The 16,142-nt window shown below is 43.0% G+C and overlaps 1 protein-coding gene across 1 annotated transcript; it reads right to left on the reverse strand.

Moving 5' to 3' along the window:
• Nucleotides 1–9,411: 9,411 nt before the first annotated feature.
• Nucleotides 9,412–15,817, reverse strand: LMOD2 (leiomodin 2). The gene is made up of 3 exons (XM_003201953.4): nucleotides 15,318–15,817; nucleotides 10,155–11,504; nucleotides 9,412–9,817 (listed from the first exon to the last, which is right to left on the reverse strand). Exons 1-3 carry the CDS (start codon nucleotides 15,588–15,590, stop codon nucleotides 9,791–9,793), a joined length of 1,650 nt encoding a protein of 549 aa, XP_003202001.2. The 5' UTR covers nucleotides 15,591–15,817; the 3' UTR covers nucleotides 9,412–9,790.
• Between the last annotated feature and the right edge of the window lie 325 nt (nucleotides 15,818–16,142).

Consider the following 16,142-nt stretch of genomic DNA (forward strand, 5'->3'; position numbering starts at 1 on the left):
GCTTTGCCTATGCAAAACACTGAAGTGCTTGCAGGAACAGTGTAAAGACTATAGCATCTTTAGTTCCTGATTTGTTTTATGAAGCAGTCCTCTCCTGCTGCGGTGGGAATCCTTTTCAAAAGAGTCTGTGCTGATATCATGCAGGAAATTCTGCCACCTGTCAGCCCAGGTGCTCACATTTTAAAGCATTACAAAATATCTGTTTTAAGAGATGGGAAGACAGAGTAAAGCTACAGCCTCAGCAGCATTTCCAGACTAAATCCATATTTTCATGTAAAAGTTGTCTGTAATAAATTATGCAACTCCTGATCTACTTTCAGGTAATTCCCAGCCTGTTTCAACTAAATCAGATGCACTGCTTTTAAGGTATAACAATGTATCTGAATTGACATGTCCAAGTCCATTATTTGCTTCTAAATGCTAGCAATGGCCCTGAGACCCTGGTCCTGTGATCTCAGGACAGCAGGCTGGGAAGACAAGGCTGCAATAAACATCCATAACCCATCAGAGTGGGGTGGATCTCAGTGTCTTTTCCTGAAGCAGAAAGGCTAGAACTGAGTGGACACACTTTTCATCTTCTTTCTCCTTTTCAGGGAGATCACTGCAGTTCTCCCAGCCCCAGACAGAGGACTGAATGACCCTGCAGAGGTTTTCCATCCCATGACTATTTGTAGACCTTAACAGTTTCACCAGTCTCCTCAGGAAGAAAGGAACTCTTCATTCTTCATCAAAAAGAAAGTGAGAGAAAGGACCTGAATTAGCTCAAGAAATGCATTAACGTCAAAATTCACATAAGGAAATAATGTTACAGTCAAACTGAAATTATCTTGAAGGTGGTTAGGACCTGAAGGAATGGCATGGAGCTATGTTACAGGAGGATCAGTTTGGATGTTAGGAGAAGCACCAGAGAGCATTGGGCATGGTACAAAGCTGACAGAGTTCAAGAGTCATATGGACAGTGTTTTCAGACAACGGTCTGATGTTTGAGTGGTATTGTGTGGAGCCAGGAGTTGGACACAATGATCCTTGTGTGTGGCAACCCTGTTCATTGCAGAGGGGTTTGAACCAGATGGTTTATAAGGTCCTTCCTAACCCAAGCAATTCTATGATTTTGTGATTCTATGGGGATCACTCCCAGCTTAGGATATTCTATGACTCTGTGATTCTAATCTACGTAGAGAGAGTTATAAGCATTTTGTCAGCTTGAAAATAAGTTGATTTTAAAATCAGATGTTTAAATATCCATTAAAATACAAAGGAGTGAAGTCCAGGAGTGTGTTTTGGGCAGTCCCTTCTATGGGAGTCCTATTACAGAAACAGCACACAAGACATGCAGAGTCAGGCTGATACTCTCATTCTAAGATATATTCCACCTTGGAAGTGATGAATTGTCCCTTTCCTGTTAAAAGAACCACATGCGACTTCACTGTCACTTTATCCCAGGCAGTACTACTTAATGTCATCATGACAGGACAATGTCAGAATACTGATGGGCAAGATGAGTGAAGGGGAAAACAAGCTTGGGTCGCTCAGATGCTCAGATAACAAATCCACATTCCAAATTACCACCAGATCTCCTCCTCTGGCACTGCTGCCTGAGTATGTTGGAAATACAGCTGAGGGGCTGCGGAGTAGCATGCTGCAGGGGGGTACTTGTCTCTTCAGGATTAAGCAGTGATTCAGTTGCTGTGATCTTGCCTAGGTCACAGCTAGATACTGTGCAATAAGCCTATTAATTTTTGAATGGATGAACGTCAAAGGGCCCAGTACCCTTAGCACTGACTTCCCTGCATGTAAATGGCAGGATGAGATACAGCATTTTTGTAATATTAATGTGCTGTACAGTCGCTCACTGTGATCATAGAACCACAGAACCATAGACCAGACCCTCCTTGACACAGCTCCATGCCGTTCCCTCGGGCCCAGTCGCTGTCACACAGAGCAGAGCTCAGTGCTGCCCTCCGCTCCCTGTGAGGAGCTGCAGCCGCCATGAGGCCTCCCTTCAGCTCCTCTGCTCTGTGCTGAGCAAACCAAGGGTTCTCAGCTGCTTCTCATACACCTTGCCCTCTAGGCCCTTCCCCATCTTCCCACTCCTTTGGACTCTTTCTAATATCTTTATATCCTTCTCATAATGTGGTGTCCCAAACTGCACCCAGTGCAGGAGGTGAGGCCACACAGCACAGAGTAGAGCAGGACAGGGTCTCCTCTCACCCAGCTGGTAGTGCTGAGCTTGGTGCACCCCAGGGTACGACTGACCCTTTGGGATGCAGGGGCACACTACTGGCTCATGTTCAACTTGCCAACAACAAGAACCCCTAGTCTCTTCGTGGCTGCTCCTTGAGGTTGACAAACCAGAATTATCCATTTTAAATGATTTTATGGATCTAGGATAGATGACACCAAAAGTAATGGACTCAATGTTCCAGTCGGGAAGACTAAGCGCTAAGAAAACTTTCCAGTGATAAATATAATGAATGATTGTTGAGGGAGACTAGGAGCTCCATCTACAGTGTATTTTTAATGACGGATTCAATTATGTTTGATCTTGCCTTGGAGCAATGGTATCCCTGGAAGGACTTTCTAGAAATAACTTCTATGTTCTGCAGAAGTAGGGAGCTGGCACGACTTGCTCAGTGCCCTTGAGACACACCGTGTCTGAGAGAAGCAAGCCAGTGGAGTGGAATTAGAGCCAGGGATTGTTTGACACCCAGCTGTGAGCTCAGTTCTCCATGTGATCCATAGGATTCATCACAGCGGGAACCTGAGACCAGGAGCCAGTGGCACAGCAGAGTGATGCAGGCTGCTCAGCTGTGCCATGCTATCAACATCCAGAGTTCTGTTGTCACAAGGATCACAAAGAGCAGAGGGTATGGATCCAGAACAACCTAAGCCAATCTAAATGCATGCTGCCCAGATACCATCATCTCCCTGTTTCTGCCTAAAGAGTCTCCTCCCTGCACCAGCAGCACAGCACAGAACCTGCAATGAGTGGTCAGGGAGCCAAACCAGCAGAACAGTGCTCTGTTTTTTGTTTCTAGATTAGTTTTGTACTTAGCTCCCCTAAGTATTTGCAGGTTTGAAGCAAGGGAGGGACAGTAGTATGCAACCAGGGAGGCAAACAAGGGACAATGGGGACCGCCACAGTGCTGTTTCAGAACTGTAAAATTCTCCTGGGGTTGTGCTGCTGTTGCATCTAAAATTCAGCACTCAGGGTGTTTGCAGCGTCTGGAACTCAGGTTATTTTCTATCACTCTAAAGAAACTGAAGTTGAGATCATGAATAAATACATAGAAGTTAAGCCTGTCATTAGATGTAGTCTACACGAGATGCAGCCCACAGAGCCACTTGGGACAACAGAGAGTTGACTGAAAGTCAAGTAACATTGTCCAGCCAGGCACCCAAGTCTGTGTGATAAACCTGGATGAAAGGCAGAAAACTTTGCACTGGCTGAGTTCTACCTGGGAAGTCACACACCTTTTGGACCAGTGTTGCTGTCTGTCCCACTGGCTTACAACATGGACAACATTTGCTGGTATCTGCCTGCCCTGTGCAACCAAGACCAGCCTGCTGTGGTAAGCGAAGGTGAAAATGGAAAGCTGGAAGGAAGTGTTCAGCAGTGTTTGAAACATGAGCACAGTTGCCTTTCAACTTGTTTGTGAAACACAGGAACATATGCATGTATCACAAATTTAAAGAGAAGTAAACTGAGACCTAGCAAGAGGAGTGATCTCATTTTGTGTACACATAAACACTTCCTTCAGGTGCTTGTGAAATTCACTGCTGGACATGTAGCTCATTTGCAGGCCTGAAGAACATTCATTACAAAATAAAGTCATAGCTCTAAATGTTTCTAAATGTTTCTAAATGTTAAAAAAAAAATGCCCTGTCTTATAGATCCCAGAATCTGGAGATTTTCGAGCAAATTTGAGTCACTGTATGAGTCAGTGTTTGAGACTTGTATGGTCATAACCCTACAAGACTGTTAGGCATATCAACATTTCTATCTCCAAGGCAAAGTAGAGGCATAAGAAATTAAGCAGTTCACCCAAGAGTATATAAATAGTAGAAGCAAAGCCCAGAACATAGCCCCCAGACTTGGCTCTGAGATAAATGTTTTAGTTCTTACCAAAATCCCAAATAATTTCTGCTCTGACAATATTTTAATGATAAGCAAGTTTCCATGTGTCAGAGTTCTGTAGAAAATGATTCACTTGTGCTATTAAAAAGGCTTATTAAAATTCATATTCATTTTGAACTGAAAAGGTAGAATGTTACAGATAGAAATAAATACACCTGAGAAGGAGGCTGTTGCCATGGTTTCAATAAGGCCAGAATTTTTCAATATTTCCATTTTTCTTTAGGACCAATCCATCCTTTTCCTTTCCACACTGAGTAGTTACACACAGCTGCTTGGTGGTGTTTGCCACCACCATCACAATAAAGTAAGACCTCTAACTGTGAGGTTAGCTGTACACTAGCTGCAGTTCACTCCTTCACCTCCAAATTTCAGTGCAAGGCTTCATTCTCCCCATCAAGGTCTCTTGGTTGCAGGTTTCCTGCTTGTGAGCAGGAAATATTACTTTTCTGAAAATACTACTTTTCTGAAAGAGTGGTCAGGCACTGGAATGGGCTGTCCAGGGAGGTGGTGGAGTCACCAACCCTGGAGGAGTTCAAGGAATGTTTGGATGTTGTGTTGAGGGACATGGTTTAGTGAGTACTATTGGTGATAGGTGGATGGTTGGACTGGATGATCTTGAAGGTCTTTTCCAACCTTGGTGATTCAGTGATTCTGAGTAAGCCACCAGAATCACGGTCCTAGACAAGAGCTGAAAATACAAAATGAAGACATCAATCTGATAGTTCAATTTGTGACATTAGATGAATGCATCTAAAAATGAATTCTGTCTTAACTGCAGGGTTTTGAAAACAAAGATCAGACAAAAACAGCTGGACTTAGCAATATGTGAACTACATTTTGTTCCTTCTTGCACTTGGTTCCTGTTGGTTTCAAGTTCAGATGGTATAAAGCCAGCATCTAGTGAAAGACTTGGGCTTCCCTGTCATAATCCTTTTATAAAGCTGCAGCTGACTTGCACAGATTTGAAAATAAGACATCTTACTGCAAATTGTAGGAGCTTTTTACAACTTCAACTTTCAGTACTATTACCATTTGCAGATCTTGTGGAGTTATCACATTTAATAGCATTAAAACAACAATGGCAGGACCTTCTGTGTCATCAGCTTCAAGCTTCTGCTCCTGAAAGTACCATACCAAACTATCCTTCTTATAAGTTTCCTGCATTATTTTAACATCAAATTTGCCCATTCTTTTTTGATAAGAAAGCTCTTTTAACAACTCTCATGTTCTGCTAAGAATTTTCTTTTGATTTCTTATACAAGAGTAGCCATGCACAGTTTACATCTATTGTTTTTCTACTGCTAATAGTGTCCTGTGGTTGAATAGCTCTTTCCCCTTTGCAGTATTTATAGACATAAGCCAAAATCCTTTTGAGCCTTTGTTTGGTTAGACTGATCCCACCACCTGTTCCCATTTCTTCTCATCGGATAGCTTCTTCAGCTTCCCAATTATCCTAGCCATTTTCTGTCTCGCTTCCAATTCAAAACAATTTGTCATGACTGTTAGTTACCAGAATTGTACACACTCTCCCAGATGATGTTTCACTTAGGCTTACACCCAGGAATAGTTCTTGGATCTACTTCTCCCATTACATCCACCAACTGCAGGTACCTTAAGGTAGTTAGGAGTTATTCTCTTATTAACCTATGGAAAAGTTTTCTCTTTTGGCTAGGGAGCTGCTCTACATTATTCACCTTACATTTTTCTACATTACTTTCATCTATCCGATGAACTTCTGAGGAGACCATATGAGTTGGGGAGTGGAAGTTTTTAATACTCACAGCTTCTCTTCTATGCTGAGGTGGCTGGTGTGCAGGTGAGGGAAGGTCCTTGGCAATAACCTCCTACTCCCCTCTGCCTTGCATCCTTCCAGGTCCCAGGTCATTCATCCTTCAAAAAATCTTGCTAGAACTGTGTGCATAAGCTCCTCTGGCTTCCCATCTGCATATAGCACAGATTCAGGTTCCAGAAATGCAGGTGGCTTCACCCAGATGGATGTCTGCTGACCACCTGCCCTGCTCAGTGGGAAGGAGTAACCCCCATAGGGCAGGAGGGGTGAACAGAGTGCGTTGCTGGACCAGAATATCTACCCTCCACTGAGTCCCCAGCTGCAGGGGAACAGGGGTCACTATCCAAAACTTTTAACAAGGGGCTCAGCAGGTGAGCATAACATTTCAGAAGACATGGAAACAGAATCTCTTGGACTTCTTCAAGTTAGTTTTCCTTCTATAAACTCAGGCACTTTTCCAGGTGATAAAGCACTGACTAAAGGACTGCAATTACACTTAAAAATTAAGCTCTGATTTCTTTCTGATGCTTTGCTATGTCAGCAGCAGGTGACAGCCGGCCTTCGTGTCACATGGTGAAGAGCAGCTGGGCAGCAGGAAGACTCAGGGTCAGTCTCAACAAGAGTGTGGCCTCAATGGTCTGTAGGGTCCCCCAGTCCCTCACCAGCCTGTATTTGGAGAACACTCAGAGGAGAGATTCAGCTCAGGGGAGGCAGGTTTTGCTTTTTTCTTTATCAGGAAGATAAGTATTTCTGCTTTTCGGAGGAGGTCACCATTTCTGCCATTCACAATGAGACAAAGTTCTAAGAACATGTGGGCTTTTCCTAAAGACACTAATCTGCTATATTCGCCTGCCTCTTCACCTCTTCAGTGACAGCAAGGACTTGGTTATCTTTTGTAGCTCTTTATCTCTTCCATTGCTGACCAATTCACTTGGAGAGATTTTTGTGTGTATGATTTCTCTGACTGGTCTTTGACAGAGAGTGGACAAAGAATACTTCAAATTCACTCGAGGAACTTCCTGCATCCCAGAGCCTCTTTGTTGAGGCACTCAGCCCCAATAAAAACATAGGGATGTGCAGGAGCTGACACACTTACCGAATAGGCCGAACAAAAGGCAGCCAAACCTTCAAAGGAGGTTGTTTTCCTTCCTGTGCCTGAAGGGAGGGGTGTAAAGAGTGATGTGAGCTCAGCAGCAGGCCCCAGGCTCCAGAGAGATGCACAACTACAGGGTATTTGCACCCAGGGGACCTGAAACTCAGCAGGAGCACGACTTGGCTGCCCTCCACTCCTGGCTAGTGCTAAACTGGGAGGCAACACCGTATCTCCCAGAGCAGTGCTGTGTGCTTGTCATATGGTGCTCCATCACCTATTTGAAAAGAAAACAAATGGCTTCTTGGAAGTTATTTATGCCCCGGGGAGGAGAGGGTGCAGGACTGCTGCCCACCCAGGGAGGGAAGAGGCTGCCTTCCCCTTCAGTGGGGCATCAAATGTTAACAAGGTGTATTTAGGAGCCCTGTCTCCCAGCTCTGCTAGGAAACAGGCTTTGAAATGCCTCCAACTGAAAGTGCTGTGAAGTTTATGTAGGCAGAAGGTAATTACCCAGATTAGAATTTGGCCAGGACACAGAACTGACACTTCAGGAAGGAGTGTGCCTCAGGAGCTTAAATAACCACAAGTGATTGGCGCTTCTGATACTTTACTTTTTAGGTGAAACATTAATCTCCATCAGCAGAGCAGTGGTGGAGACAGGACTGATGAACAAGGTGTCAGCAACTGCAGGCTGCAGCTTGGACTGTGTTTACTCCTCTTCCCCTTCCCAAATATATGAACTATAAAGGAGTAACTCAGGCTGTCGCTAACCTGAAACTTGAATTCTATCTTCTTTTACTTTTTCTAGGTTTTAATCTCTTTCCTCATCTGCCACTTTTCAGTATTCCTTTTCTCTGAATTACCCTCCTTTTTGATACCAGTTTTAACCTCCTGTGCAATTACTTTCCTCACTTTTCACTCTTCTCTCTTTCCATAAAGTCTTTTTTTTCCATTTCCTTGCCTTCCTCCAAGTAGTCTCCACTGCGCTTTCCCTGATTTCTTTCTTTCATTGCCTTTTCAACTATTTAGTTGCTTATGTCATTTCACTAAACATTTTGCTGCTTCTCATCCTTCACAAAGCTGTCCAAGGTTGCAAGTCCTCTCTAAACCATAACTGCATTCTAGCATTGTTTCCATCCTCAAAAGATCCCAAGTTCCAGCTTCTGTTTGGCCATGGGATACTGACCACAGATGATTGGTTTTTATGCTATGGGAGACTATGCCATTATAAAGGCACCTAAAGACTACTTGTGAGTGCCATATTTCCTGTAACAGTAGGTTTTGACCCTGAGAGAAGAGAAATAATGTTGTTTCAGCTGGTTGTATGTTGCTTTTGGTTGGTTCTACTCAATGACTACCAAAGCAAAGAAATTTAAAATTTAGGGAACAAATCTTCATTATTTCCTTGCTGTGACTTCTCTGGCAATTCACTACTGCATTCTTTCTCTGATACACTTCATTGCCTTCTTTCTGGGGAGATCTGTCTGGTGAATATTCCCAGATAAAATTTTACTTTCATTTTTTGAGAATCACTGCAATGTTGGGTAACCAAAAATGATCTCTTCTGTGTGGTTTCATGTAGAAGAGATATTAATTCTGTTACTTATTGCTGCAGTAAGTAAACTAATTAGTATTCATTTGTTTTTTAAAAACAGGTATGCTTTCTTGATCTTCAATATCTTGGCCACTGCTTGGTTTTCTTCTTGTTAACACAGCCTTCACATTAGCTGAAGCACCCAAGAACAGTGTTTAATTGGACAGAGCAAGACTACATGAAGAAGAGAATTGCTTGCAATGAGATGCCTTCAGCTGTGCATCCCTAAATCGCTCTGCTTCCACCATATCATACTGGCAATTCACTCAGCTCATTGCTCAACTGGTATCTTATAAAAGTCCTCTTCTACCTGGCTGCTAGTCTCCTCTTTAAGTTTCTGCCTGATAGAATCTCTGCTCTGGGCTTAGTTCTGCCTGGATACAGCAGTTTGCACTTGTACAAAATGAATTTCAGTTGAACAATTTTGCTGTAACCTTAAAGTATCCATGAAGGTTTAAACCCTAAGTTACCACGAACTGCAGCTCTATTGATCACTCACCCTTACTTTTCTGTTAAATCAACATTTAGGACCTGGTACACAATGCCAGTGGCCTGACACAGCCCACCACTTAATTTGAGTTGTACGCAGCATTGTGAACCATATTCTTTTCTATGTCAGAATGAAATTGCACTAATCCAGGCTCAGGTACAATCCTCCAAACAAGCTTCATGGATGTTGTTGAGAAAGATCTTCTGTTCTTTTGAGAGAAGTTCCTGATGTTCATGAATTGGACACAAACTTCCAGCAGGTTTTCACACACAAAAACTCGGGACTACGTTTCTGCTTATAAGCTTCAAACTGCATTTATTGTAAATTCATGGAAAAAAAAAAAGAAAGAAAAAAAGGAGGAAGAAACCAGAGATTGGTAAACTATTACATTTCATTGTGAAGAATCATTTGCAATCAGATATTGAAAAGAATATCTAAATAAGCAGCAATTTCCCAATAGAAATCTCATTAAATAAAAAATTATTTCCATATTTACAGATTAAATGTATCTTTAAAGCATTGTTTAGTAGTTAGTGGGTTTATTTCTTTGAAAGGAAAAGATAAATTGTTTGAATCTAAGAGAGCACTTTAGAAGCAGCTTGCTACACAGTCTATTTTACCACCGGTGAACAGCCCAACAGCCTTCCCTTGGCCACTGCAGTGCTCTGCTTCTTCCTTCATCCAGGCTTTCACCGAAGGGCTTCTGGTACCTCCACCTACAAAACGGGGAATGAGGGAATCCTGTTACATTTGTTGTGCATTCTATATCTCAAAATTCCTTCCTGAATTGCTGGCCCTCTTCCAAGATCTTTCTGCTAATGCATGTTCTGTAACAAGCCTGAAACTAGGAAAGTGACCCACTTTCTGTCATAGTCCCTATTAAATAGAAATCAGTGAGCTGAGAAAAGCCCAATCAGAGGAAAACAGCCTCCTAGGCATTTTATGTTCACACTTCTAGGAGTGTTTTTATTAAATCTCTTTGTTCTAAAATTTATTGAGCTTGTTCTACAGCTCAATCCACAGCCAGTTACTGAAATAAGATCTCTTACTTACCCGCCTTAGTTGTTTTATGCTGCTGGCTCGAATTGCTTCCATAAGGTTGTCATGGAGGGACCTTTGTGGGGTGGAGGGTCGGGTGGAGGGCTGTGAACCTTCTTCCGATTTTCTGTCTGAGACGGATTTTAGAGAATCTTTAATTTCTTTCAATATACTGTTCTCATGTTTTTTGCTTTTTTTGCCTTTTTTCTTTTTCTGTCCATTCTGTAAAGCTTTTTTTGAACGTTCTTGCTGTTTGATAACCTCAGCTATGTTCCTGGTCGGTGCTTTCTTGTCTGGAATAACGGGAGGGGGAGGAGGAGGGGGTGGGGGTGGAGGTGGGGGTGGAGGCAGTGCGGGAGCTGGAGGCTGACTTTTTGCTGGTGCTGATTTCCTAGGGAGCTTTGGAGAGGACCAAGGTGAGCTCTTAGGTGACGTGTATGGTGAGGAACGAGGAGTGCCTTTCTGCAAGACTTTGGTCTTTGGGTTGATAGCTCCATCACAACCATACTCTTGTTGCCGTTGCTCCTGCATGCGCTTTTGCCTTTGTTTATCCATATTTCTTGTCAGGATACTTGTCATGCTCATTCTTGGGCCAGCAAGGTCAAAGTGGTACCCCAGTTTGACCAGAGTAGTGTTCTCTTTTAACAGTTTAACTATGTCCATTTCCACCTGACTGCCCATGATATGCCTTTGGTTGTGGAACCGTAACTCCGTTAGAACCTTGTTATGCTGCAGAGCTCTCATGATGGCCAGTACTCCTTTGCCTGTGATAAAATTCGACTCAATATTCAGACTAGTGATATGTTGATTTACTTTTAACATACCAGCAATGGCTATTGCGACGTTGTCATCAGCATGTGTGTTAGCCAAGCTGAATGACTTAACTACAGTGTTGTCCCTCAGGGCTTGGGAGAAATGTATAAGCATCTGTGAAGTAATATTTTCAATGTTATTTAGATTAACCTCTGTGGTCTCAGGGTCATTGCTCCGAACTTTTTCCAGAGCATCCTCAATAACTGTTGGATTTCCACACGGGTGGATGGCACTGCTTTTAAAGCTCAGATTTTCAGTGTCATCATGGCCATTGGACAAGTTTTCACTGTTCTTCGTATTGCTACACTTCTTGTGTCTGATGTGGTCAGAACTCCTGCCATCCTCACAATTCACAGGTCTTTCACTAGCCGCAGAATTTTGCTTTTTCTCATCCTCGTCATCACTGTCATCTTCATCTTCCTCTTCCTCCTCCTCTTCTTCTTCCTCTTCATCATCCTCTTCAGTATATGCCTCCTCAGATACTTCACTATTGCTTTCTGTGAAACATTCTTCTTGAATGTCTTCTGAATTGTCTTCTTCTTGCTCTGAATTCTGAACAGGAATAGGTAGGTGTGGGTGTTAAAATGATTGCAGTAATGTAGCTACTGCCTTTTTTTTTTTTCAAAAATGATTATCTTGAAACTACGTAAGTTAATGCTGAAAGCTAAAAATAAATCCCCACAAACAAAGCCAGTTAAGTGAGCAGAAAAACTATTTCAGCACCTAATACATTATTATCATTATTTCTTTAATTTTCTTTAAAATACATATGCTTAATGTAAATTGGCTTAGCTTTCCCGATGTCAAAGATTACTCCCAAGAAAAAACTTGATACAAGATATTGTGATATGGAAGAACTTCATGCTGTCTATGATTTGGCATGTCTACAAGGGGCTGTTATGGAACCGTCCTTGCCAGCAGAAACACAAGACTGCAATTTCAGAATGCATATGATCTGTGAGCAACAAATTTCCTGATTCATAAATATTGCTGTATCAGCGCTCAGTCTCCCTTTCATTTATTAGCCAAAAAGCTAAAGAACACCATGATTTAGAATACAAATAGTGTCTGCATGTGTCTGCATGTGTATTGATGTGCAAAATAATATAGAATTGCAGCAGTTACTCAGAAAGTAGTCTGGATGAATTAAAGATTCAGAACACACTTCAAAGCTATTTGTGAAGAAAAGACTCAGGCACATCCCCACAGCTAACAAGTAATCATCTCAATAAACCACAGATCACTTCCTGTTTGCCAAGAGATCGGATATTGCTCCCAAATAGCTGTCAGGTCAGCTCTAACACTGCAACATGTCATAACTCATTGCCCAAGCAATCCTTTCTTTTCTAAACTCCAATGTTATTTCAGTGTGTTTTGTGAGCACCAAAACACCAGTTTTGGATCCACTTCTCAAAGTTCTGTCAGGGGCACTCAGCAGTTTTGGCTGCAGAGGACAGTACTTCACATGCAGGATCAGCAAGACCTGTGCCCCAGGAATGCCCCCCTCTGCTCATGGAGAGCTCCAGAAGCATGGCCGTGTGGTTTTGGGCCCTGACCGAGCCCTCAAGGTATAACCAGCCCTCAACCTCCTGCCCAGAAAAATCGCTCATGTGCTTTGTAGTCTACTGGACAAGCCACAGTGTAACCCTTTTTATTTACATTGGTAAATGCTCATACAATTTTAGAGGTCGAATAGTGGTTGCATAAACCACCTTATCAACATCCATGTTTTAGTCTTTGTAAAATACTAAAGGCAGAATGGGTACACCTTGTGGGAACACAGTGACTGGCTTTTATGTTTTTGGAAAACATGATTGTTACTAATGTGGTAGCTTATTTCTAGAAAACACGGGCAGCTTTAAGTTTGCTTAATTATCCAGTTCTAAAAACATAGAAAGATTAAAATAATAGTGATGACAGATTGCATGGTATTGTTTCACAGTCTTGAGCAGATTTCTGTGTTGAGATGCATGCAAAACATACAGTACTTGTTAACGTTCAGATAAATTTGACTCAAATGAAACAAGACATCAAACTGTTCCAATCCACTGTCCCTGACAGTTCAGTGCTTGGAGGGCTTGCAGGGTCCAGCCTCATTGGCCTGCAGATTCTGAGCAGGAAGGCACTGCACTGTATATGGAAACAGGGCTGGGTTTATTATGACACTGAAATTTGTATCTGCAGCTTCTGCGCATGTATGCAGCCTTTTAAAAGCTGAAAACACCAGTTATCCAGGAAGCCATTTTTATGGTATGCTTTTATCTACCCAGACACATACACCTGCAGCCTTCAGCACAGCTACATGTGAGCAGAAGCTTGTGCCTCTGAGAAGACTGCTGGTATATTCTGATGACACCAGATTAATGATAAAAAAGAAATACTTGAATTTTTGGAATGGCGCTTCTAGGAGTAAAGGTGTTTATTTTTCCATAGCGTACATTGTGAGGTGCTGTGTCTCACAGCAATCTGAAAAATAATTTTGAAATTGAGTTATTTTCTTTGCAGATCTCTGGAGGCATGCCCTGGTACTGTGGCAGCATTTCAGTAAAGGACTGCTGCTGGCAGCCTGCAGGGCTTCATCTTACTCCTTGGTAGCAGCTCGATGAAAAGTTAGGCCTGAGATAGTCAATACAGAGAGAGAAATACCTCTGGAGGGCAAGGCATTCCCCCTACATGGTTATCTACAGGATTTTGCCTTCTGGAGGGGCTGATGTCTCACCACTAACTATAGATAGGGCACAAAGAGCTATCTTAAGTAAGGTGTCTAACTTTCAGACAGTTGAGGGCAAGAAGATTGCTTTCAAGAGACTCAGAAGGTGTTTCTTATTGCCTTTAGTAGAGTGAGCATTTGTGCCTTCTACATCAGCATGTGAACATTTTCCTATTTATGAACATATTTAGAAATACATTTCTCAGATCTGAAAATATAAAGGCTTTTCTGATTGCTATAAAGTTTAGCCAGTACACACTGTTAATGCTATATAGACATGGAAAAGCTTTATACGACATGGAACAGAGTTTTTGGAACCGTCCAGGTTTCGAATTCCAGGCTCAGCTGAAAAAAAAGCATTAATCTTGCCATTGCCTTCCTGGGACTTGACAAACAGGGAGCGAAGCCCACGTCTGCAAGCTGATACTAACGGTCTGATGACAGCTACTGCTCTGTGTGCTTGCCTGCAAAATCACTACAGCACCATTCACTAGCAGGAAAGAACACTTAATTTAAAGAAACATTGAAAGCAATCGTGACTATTATTATTATTGCAAGCTAATTGAGGTCCAAGTGATATTTCTCTAAGGAAGTATTTTATCTAATGCACTGACTGTAATTATTTCCTTGGAAATGAACTGAACTCCTGAATCAAGGCTGTTTGAAGTTAAAAGTACAGTTTTGCTTTCTTTATCTTCTTGGTTTTTATCTTTTTATTTTTTTATTATTTAAACATAGGAAAACATGTCCTTGTAAGTCAGGATTTGGTATGGAGCAGTGCTTACGAATAAAAAACTTACTCACATCCCCAAATCCTTGCTTTGCTTGGAAATTACACAGAGCCTTTATGAAGACGAAAACTGCTTTCTGAATGTGCCCCAGCTCACAGTCTGTTTTTGCAAGGGCTTAGAGGATGCCAATTTGACCATTAACTTAGACTGAGGGTGCTCATCACCTGCTAAAACCAAGTCCTAGCTGTCCTGTTACTTTGTAGCTCATGAATCAGCTTTCATTATGACAATTTTTATTTGGGGAACGAATTGCCTGGCAAGCAGTGAGTTGTTCCGTAGGGAACACAGGTGTTTGACCAGTTCCCTGCTGAAGGCCAACTTTTGAATACCTTACAGCCACCCTCCGACCATCACAGCCAGCAGAGTTCGGGGCCAAGGATGCTCAGCAGCACCAAGGCATGACAATCCTGCTGGCTGCAATGCTGCTTCCTTCCAGCGAATATGGAGCCTCTCGGCCGCTCACTCAACTTCTGACATGCATTATATTCAAAATCCTCATTTTCATATATTCCAGGAGTCAACATGAACATATATATATTTAAAGCAATTAAGCTTTAGACAAAAGTTAAACACAGTCTAATAATTTTTTGCTGGCAAAAATTTTTCACCTGACCCCTAAAATTGCGTTCCTATCATTTTTTAAATCACTACCCATGCTTTTTTACAGGAAGTTCTTCTGCTCTCAGCTAAGATTTTAAGTATTTCCAGGGAGGGTGCAAGAACTCTCCAAGCTTATAGGCAGTGCTTTAGCAGACATAAACATATCGCTGACAATAGCCTTACAAATGCTGCAAGAGACAGAAAGATCACGCCAGGGAGGAACAAGCTCTGATGGTTCCAGGAACAGAATGCCTGCTGCCTTACCTTCTCACACGCGCCCAGTCTCTCTTTTTCCAAGAGCTTTCTGGTCTCCTGCTCCCAGTAGGCCATCAGCGCTTCCCTGCTGAAAGTCCCCGTGGGTGTTTTCTCTGTCAGACTCTTTTGCCGTTGTCCTACTGGGAGGTTGCGGTCGGGCTCGATGTCCTCCAGTTCCCGCTCCAGCTCCTTCAGCTCCTCTTCTGTGAGAGAAGCGAGGAGCTCATCCTCATCAATGTCCTCATATTTGCTAAGCTCTCTTCTGTAGCCAAAGGTAGACATGGTCCCGTTGGGTCAGGCTGGTACGGAACTGGAAGGATCAGGCATTCACAAGGGCTGGATCGAGCACACCACGTCCCGTTTGGTCAGCAACTGTTTCCCTGCGTAGCTGAGGCACCCTTTTAAGAGTAAGCACCGGGAGCTTGCGACAATGCATGGAGGGATGAAAGCATGCTCCGTTTTAAGCATCAGACGTCAGCCAGACATCTGAACAGAAAGAATGTCCCTCCACTGGTGTTTGCAGGTCCTTGGAAGAGGGGATTACTGACACAGTGACCATTGCCTTATTTAGAGCAGCGGGCTTGCAGGGGGTGGGGAGAACACTGCCGGCCTTGCGCCGGCCTCGCCTCTAACAACAGGAGGGAAGAGCCGTGAAAATCCACATAATCCCAGGCTGCCGCAGGGCTGCGAGTGGAACAGGCTCACTGGGGCCCAGTGGGGCCCCACAGCCTTGCCAGCACTCTGGTGGCACTGCCTTCACAGCGAGGCAGCCACAGCGGTGAGGTGGCAGCTGGAGAAGGTGGCAGCCCATGCCTCACACACCGCACATCGCAG

This window comes from Meleagris gallopavo, chromosome 1 (assembly GCF_000146605.3).
Source record: "Meleagris gallopavo isolate NT-WF06-2002-E0010 breed Aviagen turkey brand Nicholas breeding stock chromosome 1, Turkey_5.1, whole genome shotgun sequence".
Lineage (NCBI taxonomy): Eukaryota > Metazoa > Chordata > Aves > Galliformes > Phasianidae > Meleagris > Meleagris gallopavo.